The sequence below is a fragment of the Triticum urartu genome, chromosome 3A (assembly GCF_056163025.1).
Source record: "Triticum urartu cultivar PI428250 chromosome 3A, HENAU_Tu73, whole genome shotgun sequence".
NCBI lineage: Eukaryota > Viridiplantae > Streptophyta > Magnoliopsida > Poales > Poaceae > Triticum > Triticum urartu.
The window spans coordinates 22,413,685-22,425,579 of record NC_141875.1 but is presented as its reverse complement, the minus strand read 5'-3'; the positions used below and the strand labels follow the sequence as shown (position 1 = coordinate 22,425,579).

Sequence of the window (11,895 nt, the reverse complement as noted above, 5' to 3'; positions counted from 1 at the left end):
ATTTTCCTTAATTGGATTAGCCGTTTAGAAATGACATCAAAAATACGAACTCGGCTGTTTGGTTTGTGAAATTTTACGATTTTCCAAATTACTCTTTAACCATAGGTAATTAGATAAATTTTTCAACATGTGGAAGGAGCGATTTTGTAGCAGCTTTGCAACGCCATAATATTTGCCTTATTTCGATAAACGATTTAGAAATGCGATCAAAAATACGGTTCATGTTTTTTGTATGAAGAAAAAATGGTTTTCAAAACTGCTCTTAAACCGCTTAAATTTTGCCAAAATTTTTAACTTCGGTCATGATACTTGTGTTCATAGCTTTCCAACGGCATATCGCAAGCCCATTTGAGTAATGTTAGCGGAAGTTCAACGTAGCACCGAGGGAAGTTCAGGTCGAACAACTCAGGCAGTAAAATTGCAGAAGACACAAGTTCATGACGACCCGAGAGCAAAATTCGGCAATGAGTGAGATTTCTATTTAAAACAGGCATTTAGTTTTTAAAAATCGTTTCTAGATTACACTTACATCATATAGAACACGACTGATCAGAATAATTCGCGTGGGGAGACACAGTTGTGAAGATAGCCCGAAGGTCGGATTCCGACAGAGGGAAGTTCAGGCAGTGTAACTCAGGAAGTTCATGTTGTGATATATATATATATATATATATATATATATATATATATATATATATATATATATATGTTTATTTTGGTAGAGTTTGAGAAAGATGGAGAAGGATTATGTTGACGTTAAAAAATAATCCACCAGTAAAATATAATCCATCAATAAAGGAACCGAGCGATACTGTTGGAAGGAGCCAAAAAGTCATCAAGCTTTATAAAACAATACAAGTATACATATACAACTTGAAAAGGACTGAAAGGCGTGTGACAACGCACGGGCGTTGCACTAGTATAGACAAAAGCAAAATATAAGGACACAAAAGGGAAAATAAACAAACTAAACACACATTTGTAACGAGCAGGGACCAACACTATAGCTTTCTCGTGCGGTTTTGGGAAGGTTATGCAAACTGATTCAGACCTGTTTTAGATGTTACATGCATTTTATTCTCCTTAGTTGTTTCTAAGTATTTTTTATTTTTTTCATTTTCGTTATTCATATACATGTTGATAATTTTCTGTATACAGATAGGACATTTTTTAGATACACGTTGAACATTTGTCAAATGCACATTGAATTTCTTTTAACACACATCAAACATTTTTCATAAATTCCATGGATTTTATTTAAATGTTCAAAAAATTGAAGTGTTAAGAACATTTTTCATAAATTCCATTTTATTTAAACGTGCACACTTGTTAAGTGTTAAGAACATTTTTAAATGCCACGTACATTTTTTTGAATGGTACAATCCCGTTTCTTAAATTACATGAATATTTTTCACAGAGTATAAACATGTTTGAAAATGTCACGGACATAATTTTGAAACTCTTAAACATTTTTTTACAAAGCCATGAACATTATTTTTGCATGATATGAAACATGTTAAAAGATTATGCGGACATTTCGTTTACATTGTATAATTTGTAGAAAAATGTAACAAATATTTGTTTGAAACATGTGAACAATGTTTTTGAATGTCACGAACATATTTTCTGAATGTTAGTAACATCTTACGAAATTGTGCAAACACATTTTTTACACTGCATGAACAATTTTTAATGTGCAATGAGCGCTTTCCAAATTTGAAGTAAATCAAATTTTAGAATATATGTATTTAAAATATTTCAAATATATAGACAAAAGCAAGATAAGAGAAAAGGAAAAGTAAACGAACTAAACACACTTGCATAACAAACCGACGTGGTCATTTGAGGGAAGGCTACCGTGTATCTCGCTGCGGACGAGACAAAGACGCGCCATTTTCCATCCACTAGTATCGATCTTGTTCAACATGTTCTATTCGATACTGGTAGGCGAAGAACCCGACTCGGTATTCTTAAAAAAAGAGGGAAAGCAGAACCAAGTCAAGATGATATGGGTCGCCTCTTCTTCTTGCGCCAAAGATCTTACCATTTCTGAAGGAACTGGGGCTACATTTCTTTTCAATTTCCATTCAAGAGTTTCTATCTGTTTCCACGCCCTTTTCTTGAGACCTCGAAACATGAGGACAAATTACTTCTCTTAGGAACATATACAAGAAAAAGGATAACGGTAGCCCACTCATTAACTACTTCATTTTCATTTATGAATTTCATAGTAATAGAAATCCAGCTTCTACTAATGGGTGAGGCCCATCAATGGTAACAAAGCCAGATCGATCACCAATGAACAATGAATGGAGAGGTAGACTGGGTCAGCGTTATTAATCGTGGCGAGGGTGGGACGGTTTACACGATGCACAGTTGCTTAATTATGTGATGTTTCTTCTTCTTCTTTGCTTCTATGTGTTTTTTTGTATTGGTTTTACCTTTTTAATTAATTAGGTTTGTTTTCCTTTATCATTAGTCATATACAAATTTGACCATTTTCCGTAGATAGATTGAACATTTTTCAGATACCCACTGACATTTTTCTGAAATACACGTTGAACATATATCAAATGCGCATTCAATTTTTTCACAGACATCAAACATTTTTCATAAATGCCATGATTTTTATTTAAATGTGCCAACCATATTAAGTGTTAAGAAATTTTTTGAAATGCCACGTACATTTTTTTTGAATGGTACAAACCATTTTCTTATATTATGTAAATATGGTTTACATTGTATAAGTATTATTTTAAATGTCACGAACATATTTTTCAAACATGTGAACATTTTTGTAAAAATGTCACGCACATTATATTTAATGATATGGAACATGTTTAAAGATTACGTGAACATCTTTTTACATTGTATATTTTTTTAGAAAAATGTAAAAAAACATTTGTTTGAAAGACGTGAACATTGTTTAAATGTCACGAACATATCTGAATGTTATGAACATGTTATAAAATTGTGCAAATTCATGTTTTTACACTGCAGGAACAATTTTTAAATGTGCAATGAGCGCTTTTAAAATTTGAAGTAAATTAAATTTTGAAATATATGTATTTAAATGTGCGATCAGTACTTGTTTCGTGCTAGCACTGTGCCTCTTTTGATATTGTTAACACCATGCTCGCACCAGCCTACCATTGTTGTTAGAGCGAACACTATCAAAATCATGGAGGTGGTTGTAGGACTTATTCTATTGCAATAGTGCCAACACAAGCTCAACATCGCTTACATGCGTAAAAAACATAACACATTGGACGAATAACTGAGTTTGTCACCGCGGTGATATCGATGGACAACACATTGGATGAATATCACCGTGAGATCTTGGGAAGAAACACAACAGTGCAGACAAGTATGGATTGATATCATCGCCGACCCTACGTCTGCTCCCAACTACCTCCGCTTAAAGGAAGTCAACATTGCTCTGCCCGTAGGCCTTCAAGCAGTTGGCTACGACGGTGTGCACTCCTTGGCACTGGGAATTGGTCTCAGACGGTGTGGAGGGGAGACGGTGATGAGAGGAAGGTGCAGACTGACTGTCGTGTGTCAAGGGGATCCGACAGTGAGAAGCCATTGCAAGGAGAGATGGTGACGGAGACGCCGTTGGAGGGAGAGTAGGTCGGGGGAATGATATTTGCGTATGAGTGTTGTGCCGTTCGGTGTGTGTGTGTGTGTGTGTGATAGAGAGAGAGAGACTTGTTTTTTTAAGATAAGAAGAAAAGGAGCAGCTGCTTGCTGTTTTCTGTAGGAAAAAAATAGTTGTTTTTATGAGAGAAATGTCACGTACTTATTTGTATAGTGAAAATATCACATGCCGTAACAAGTTATTTCTTAAGAATAATTACCAAAAAGTTATTTACAGGTGATCTTACAGTTCATTAAAATTGGGATGCAACTCATTCTACTGAAAAGCGCGATGCCACCTACTCTGAATAAAAAGGGACAGATGCTTGCATGCGGCTGACCAATGAATATATATTTATATGTTCATATTTTTATTTTTTATTTAATATGTGTTTATACATTCACTTTTTTTTTGAAAAGTTTATATGTTCACTTTTGTAGATCAGAGGTAAGAACTGATGGCTTCGATGATGCTTTGAAAATGTTGATTGACAAGTCATTACATAACTATGATGGTTCTGACTAAAAACTCATTGGGTTTTACACAATAAAAAGATATGCATAAAAGTAATTGTTCTTATATGAGAAAGATGGAGATGGATTATATTGACGTTAAAAATAATCCGTCGTTAAAATACAATCCACCAATAAAGGAACCGAGGCAACATTGTTGGAAAGGGCCAAAAATTCACCGAGCTTTATAAAACATTATATATACAACTAGAAAAAAGAATTAGAAGGCCCGTGGCAACGCATGAGCGTTCCACTAGTATAGACAAAAATCCCTCAAAAAGAACTAGTATAGACAAAACTTTGCACATTATCCAATAAATAGATGCCAGATTTCTTAAAAAAAACTAGTATAGACAAAAGCAAAATATAAGAAAACAAAAAGGGAAAACAAACAAACTAAACACACATCCATACCAAACACACACGATCGTTTAAGCAAATGCCAAATATATCCTTTGTTTTTTTTGAGAGAAAAAGTCATGTGTATCTCACTGCGGACGATACAAAGACGCACATTTTTCCATCCACTAGCATCGGAGGAGCTTCTGCTAACAGGTGAGGCCCATCAATGGTAACAAAGCCAGATCGATCACCAAAGAATATATCTTGCCTACAATGAACAATGAATGGAGAGGAAGACTGGGTCAGCGTTATTAGTCGTGGCGAGGGTGGGACGGTTTACACGATGCATGGTTGCTTAATTAATCACACAGATGGATGTGTCTATGCATCGTTGTCATCGACACAAGAGGCATGGAAGCTGCATGCGATACATCTTATGTATCGTATGCATGACTATGTGTGTATACTGATTACAGATTGAGGACCTACGCAGCTTCGTCACTGAATTTAATTAAGTTGGTATATGGTATAGTAAACAAAGTAATGCCATTAACCACATCAGACAGATTGCGAAGAATTTCATGAGGAAAGATGAACCTGCGACTGAGCACTATAAAATGGCGGTGCTCCCCTCAGCGGAGAACAGAACAGAGGGAACTCCATACTCGATTTGAGAGAGAGAGAGAGAGAGAGAGAGAGAGAGAGAGAGAGAGAGAGAGAGAGAGAGAGAGAGCGCTCCACGGGCCACAACAATGAACCAAGAAAATAGCCCGCACAACCCTCTGAAATATGATCACAAGCTGCCAGAAAAGAAGATCAATACTATGGCCCTCCGGATGGCGTTCTTTCAAAAGGTGATGAGTGGTTGTGGTGCGCTGGCTTTCATCTGGGCCACCGTGGTGCTGCTCGGTGGATTCTCCACGCTGATCAAGCAGAAGGATTTCTGGTTCGTAACCATCATCGTCTTCATGGAAGCTACCTGGTATTTCACTCATTCTTTCTTTACTGAAATATCTAACTCATTCTTTTTACACATGAATCAATCCCTTTTGACATATTTACTTTTTTCTTAAGATTTATCTTGCAGTAATTTTTTGTGTTCAAAAAGAGCAATTAATCTTCCTGCTGTAATAATGCAAGAGTGATTAGTGAAGTGTACATGCCTTACCACCAATGGAGTGAATCATTTTTCTTATGGAAAGAGGGTAGGCAACAACCCCAGCATCTGCATATGCACATAGTCTTTAATTAGTTATTACAAAGGTGATGATTACCCATGGGAGTGAATCGTGACCAAGTGATTTGACCATGAGCGACGCTAGCGATGATAAGATTAAAAAAACCTCCAAATGGTTGGACAGAATGACCATTCTTACACCAATTAGAAGACACTATCAAACATGCCCGTGCGTTGCAAGGGGAGATCGCAAGGTAGCACACATCATTTGGAAGTACTAGCGACGTATCCCAATAAAAGGTCAAGTACTCTTTTCATGGAAGTGCTAGTGACGTATCCCAATCACCATCACCACCCTTCCGATCCAAATCTCAATCTCAATCTCTACTCACCTCTCACACTCTCTCCAGTCCAATGTTCCTAGCCAAATCAACTCATCCATACGTCTAGCTTTTTCCTAGCTGTCATCGTGGTGCTCGCGTCCAGGCAAATAATCACAAGGCCCTCCAGTGGTTGTCCATCGGAGTGGCGGCGCCTGAGACCAAGGTAACTTAAAGCTGCTTGTTGCTGCCCTAGATAACTCACCAAGGTATATAAATTGATGGAAATTATTGTAGAAAAGTGGGGTCGGACTATTTAATTAGTTAGCTAACCAGATCTGCAACATACGCTTTATCTCAGCACACTTGGTTATAGCGTTTGGCACAGGGTTGGGAGGTGGCGAGTTCGACCCACACATGTAGCAAATATTTTTTACAATGGCCCAACGTGGCACAGGCAACACGCGAGCTCGTGACGTACTATATTTATGTAGTGCAGGTTGACTATAAAAAAATATAGGGGCTTTTCTGTAAACATTATTGAAAGGACTAACCACCGGGACGAAACCAAGAATATAACCTTGCTTTATTGGTAAAAAAAGTATAGGTATAGATTATGTTGGATTTCTACTCTATACGTATTTAACCATAGAAGCGGACTTTTGCTTTTTTCCAAGGTTTTCACCCGGTATTTTGTAATATTTCATCTGTGTATTTTGTTTCTTGTTATTCTTTGCTTGCTTATGATTTAGTTTATCTTGTAATATTTCCCCTTATTTTATTTGTTTTTTCTTTATTTATCTAATCTTATATATTATCCACAAAGGAAATAAATGATCTTATGTATTGAATAAACCTATCTATTACAAACCATAATTTTTAATTTGGTGATTCAAGTATTTTATTATGGACAACAAAATGTTTTGATGTGGTCAACCTAACATTTGACTACCGTGCACCAAATATTTGACAGTGATCGATGAACTAAAAATATGAATATCGTGAAATAAATATTTGAATGCAATAAACAAAGAATTCAAAAGTAATAAACTAATTTGTGTGCATAATCAACATAATTTTTGACTATGATTCATAATAACACGAACCAAATACTTGAATGGAAGGAACAAGTTTTTGAATGAAATGAACAATTTTGCTGGCTTGTCAAAAGAAAATGAGAGTATTTTGGACAAGAAAATGACTGCACCGAAGAAAGATAAAAATATCGAAAATATAAAAGCCAACAATTAAAAATCTGAAGTTAGCAAAAATGTCAATGAAACAAAAACTTGAGATTTTGAATTCATCAAATTCATGCAATCATTAGGCAGGGTAAGAATTGGCCCAACTCCCATTGGTGTGCTAGGAGGTCCAAGATATACGTTCCGGCGTGATGTAATTTTTACTTAAAATTGAATTACATTAATGATTGATAAAAAATATTGCATGTATAAATTAATACCTAACCTTGTTTGTGGCGCTAGCGTTTTGATAATATCTAACTTTCTGAATATGTTGTTACCCTCCAACAAATGGGCATACCTACAAAAATCTGTTGATTTGGATAACTTCATGTAAATTTGGGCAAAATTATTTATATTCAAAATAAGATTATCATACGAAAGGTTGTTTTAGGGTTAGGCTATCAGATCCACCACCCTTGACACACTAAATTAGGCTATCTTGTGTTCTTGAAATAACCTCGGGGCATTGGAGCGGAGATTGTCTGATGAGATCGAGCCGTAAGGTGTGTGACATCACAAGAGAGAAGGTAGATGCACTAAAGGAGGAGAAGAAGATACTTGAATGAAATGCGCATGGTCAAGTGTATTATCTATATGTACAAACACATAAAACTATACATCGATTGAAAAACACATTTCGGAAAGGATATCATCTAGTCGATGTCCCAGTAACTAGACAATATTGATGGTTATCGGTCCGCACATACCCCCCTCCCCCCAAGTTCCCACGTGTCAAATCCTACCAGTTTGAATGAAACCTTTTTTGTAAATTTGCATCGATAAAAATGATAATTGTTTGTGAAACTAGAGTTTCTTACCATCTAGTAAAATTCAATTACTGGCCGCCCCCTCCCGTATGAAATTGCCGAGATATTAGACCCTACACCTGGCACAGTGGATCAAATCACAAGATATAGTCTTTTCTCTCTTCCATTTCTCTTCTAAATGGCCTCCCTGTAAGTGCATTTCTCTTCTAAGTGGCCTCACTGTTAGAAGGGTGCATTTCTCTTCTAAGTGGCCTCAATATGAGAAGGGTGCATCGCCATCGGTCAAGACTTCGTGCCCTAATAGGCTAGTTTGATTTGAGTAGATCAAACTGAAAGGTTGTGATCTATGGAACAGATCTTTCACCAAATAAATGGTACAAACGCTTGATTGGGTGTTGTATTAAGATCAAATTAATAAGACCAAATCTATTAACTATGTTCCAATAAAGATCCACTAACTGTGATTTGTGAGTTATAAGGATCACCAAACCAATGATTATATGTTGAACTAATTTTGCATACTTGTATTTTAATTGCCAGGCTTTTCAACAATGCAAAACCTGAGGACCAGTTCTTCTTTCGCCTAGCTGAAACAATGGTAAACGCAGAAAACGTTGCACTTCTGGGGCGTGGAAGCTGGCGGAGACATGCAACCACTGAAGATTCCATAGATGAGTTGATCGCAATGCCTGAGTTACAAACTGCATTTGCCTCTGGTAGATCTTGTTTTGGATTCCTTTACTCAAGTCTCATCGGGTATGTGCAGCTTGCCGCACTCATTGCTTGTATTGTTATGTCTTCATTGCGTCTAAAAAGGCAAGATTATGTTGATGCTCAGAATCAAGAGGACGATGATCATAAGAACATTAGGCAGTCCCTGAACATATTCTACGCATTGGTGCTCAGCCAATGCATTCTCTATTTCGTGAGTGCGATAGTGGCAAGCCCGTTGAAACGGATGTTTGTGGTTTGTTTGAAATATAAGCTAGGAGTTTGGGGGTTTCTAGCTATTGCTCGCTATCTACAGGAATGCCTTCTAAAATGCATCAGTGGGGATCTTCGTGAGGCAGTCAACATGGACTTGGTTTCCTTTGCAAAGCAGAAGTTGACCTCTAACGCACTGGATGACCAGCTGCTGGGAATTCGTATTCTTGACCACCTCCTAAGAATCAAGGAACACAAAGCAATGGTGCTCACCAAGATTCGATCTTCTCTTGATACTGTCGAGAAAGCAGTCTACATGCTTGGCTTGAAGAAAGAAGTGGAACAAGACACCAGGGGGCATGCTGCGCGTGTGCTGCTGGAGGTCGCCCCTGACCTTCAGGTAGAGAGCTTTCCTGGTATTTTCCAGTCTATTTCTTCACTAATTATCACACACAAGGCAACGATCAGTGGGAGCTTTAGCAACTCAATCCGTGTGAGCACAAGCAAAGAGCTCACGTTGCTTGGTGTAGATATTCTTAACAAACTCCTGACTAATCCGGAAAACTGTGTGGAGGCAAAGAATGCCAAGAACCTGCTGTCCAAGATCCTAGACATTACAAATTGTTGGGATGAAAAAACTCTAGACTCTAATATTGATAAAATTATAGTCGAGAACTCACTAAATGTCTTGCGCAAGCTTGTGAGCACAGCTGGTGAGACCGGTGAGGAGCTCAGGTGCCAAGTAGCCAAGAATATACACACCATACGGAATATCAGAAAGTTCTTCATAGATTATGCTGAAAGCCAACCAGCGATGCTTGCTCAAGCAGCAGACATCCTTGCATGCCTAGCTTTAAATGACAGTGCCAGGAAGGAGATAGAAAGATCACACCTAATCATCTGGAAACTCATTAGTCTCCTAGCTGAAGATAGTGATGAAGGCCAAGAAAGCTCTCTGAGAGTGTCAACCAGAGTCAAAATGTCGGCGGTCGAAGCATTAGTATTGCTCAGTGCTCCTATCAATGAAAATGCTATGCTCAACGCAGTGAGTGGAAGGAGCATCATGGCCATATTGTCAGAAACTAAGCTGCAAGACATGCAACGGATTGTGTCTACACTCTTCGAAGAGTCCGCAGAGCATAGAATTATGGTGGCGAGATTTTTGCAGAATCTTCGGGGTTACCAGGGACCACATTACGGTGGTCAGTTGGAGATAGTGAACAAAGCTCTACCGAAGGTAAATGCTAAGCATTTTCTATCCTGATTCAAAACTTGGAATTGAAAATTATGTTCCATCTATTTTTCACCCCTACTCTGAGCACACATGTAGATGCACCCCTCTTATCTGGATCATCAAGTTTCATCTCAAGATTTGTGCTATCTTTACATAGAAAATTTCTTTTTGGGTTTGTTCCAAAGAAGCAAACATTTGAACTTGAAACTTTACAGGTCAACATCACACATGTACTACTCTGTGCAGGAAATGTTTAGATATTTTACAACATAAATTTCTGAAATGTTAATACCAGAAACAATTGCTGCACATAATACTTGTGTAATGTTGACCTGCAAAGTTTCATGTTCGGTTGTTTTCTTGCTTGGGAGAGAAAAAAGAGAAGTATCTATGCATAGACTCTAATGCAAAATTGGACAGTCGATATAAGGTTAGACCTACATGGGAGCTCAATACAACTTTCCCAAGTTAAAATGGTTGGCTTTGGATTATCTAACACTTGATTTTGCCGAAGCATTTTTTCAGCTAACAAAGCAAACATGCGTCTATTATGCTTGAAATAGTTCGTCTGTTCTTTTGGGGATGATTAGTATATGAATACTTTCGCAGGTATTGGAAGCAATTAAACATGCATTGGATAAAATAGAAGGGGTCGGTGGTCCTGGTGAACCTTCTGGTCATGTAAGAAAATAGAGTTCTCCATCCTCCCAGTTTAAGATAGTGAAATCACAGGACCATTCTTCCAATTCTGTTAGTTTTTCCTTTGAAATAATACCTTGAAATTATAAGTGCTACATATGCAGGAAATGGAGGCGCTCATGATAAATGAACAAGGCAAGCTGCTAGAGAGCTTTATTGGCCTGTGCATGCAAATCTGCACCAGCGGGAGTGCAAAGCAATTCACTAACGCGCTGAGGAGTGCCGAGATTACATACGATATGTTCGTCCAGATGCTTAGGAAGATACTGGAGTTGTACAAGTCGCCATCTTCCGATGCTCCGGGCATTCGAAGGGTGGTGATTCAACAAATGAACTGGATGATGGCTAGGGATAACAAGTACATCAACATTTTCCTGAGGCATGAAATGGATAAGGCACTGAAAGAAGTAGCACAGACGGCACTGAAGCTTGAGAACTATTGGTTCTTCCGTTTTGACGTTGGGACTTTTGAGCATGATCAATCCATTTATTCTCTTCTGAGCATTTCACCACTACTACAAGCTGGTGGCTCCGACTTATAGTTGGATCGACAAGATCTGTACCTCATGTCCTATGTATAAGACATATGCTAATTTGTTGGTGATATCTATAAAGCCTCTCGAAGACCTTTATGCACAATAGAAACTCTTTGTTTGAAAAGGAGGTTGTAACCCTAGCCTACGCACAATAGAAACTAGCATAGAAAATGCTCTTTCAAGACACATAAACCCACAATTAGCGAAATATAATTCACATTTCTCTATAATAAACACAACTTCAGCTTATGGCACCAAGAAAAAAACAGTGAACTCCTGCTTTGGAAATAACCTAAGGTTAAGTCAATCCTAGTCAAAGTAGTAAAGTCATGTGTCACACATTTCTCTAGAGCAGGTATGATCTAACTTGAATTTTGTTGGATGTTCTGTGCAAGGCGCAATAATGAGAAGTCAACAACTTTAATTGCCAATGGTTCTTAAGCCATCTGCTTAAGCAAATAATGCTAATGGGGATACAAAGTAGTCCATTAAAATCAGCA

General features: G+C 37.7%; 1 protein-coding gene across 1 annotated transcript; it reads left to right on the top strand.

Annotated features, from left to right (window-relative positions):
- Positions 1-5,330: 5,330 nt before the first annotated feature.
- Positions 5,331-11,401, top strand: LOC147978008 (uncharacterized). The gene is made up of 4 exons (XM_087514619.1): positions 5,331-5,476; positions 8,543-10,163; positions 10,770-10,841; positions 10,964-11,401. The coding sequence occupies exons 1-4, from the start codon at positions 5,331-5,333 to the stop codon at positions 11,399-11,401; spliced, it is 2,277 nt and encodes a 758-aa protein (XP_087370745.1).
- Positions 11,402-11,895: the final 494 nt, after the last annotated feature.

Coding starts and splice junctions, on each gene's coding strand:
- LOC147978008 (XM_087514619.1), top strand. CDS start 5,331: ATGGCGTTCTTTCAAAAGGTGATGAGTGGTTGTGGTGCGCTGGCTTTC. Junction 10,164..10,769: donor TGAACAAAGCTCTACCGAAG/GTAAATGCTAAG, acceptor ATACTTTCGCAG/GTATTGGAAGCAATTAAACA. Junction 10,842..10,963: donor CTGGTGAACCTTCTGGTCAT/GTAAGAAAATAG, acceptor CTACATATGCAG/GAAATGGAGGCGCTCATGAT.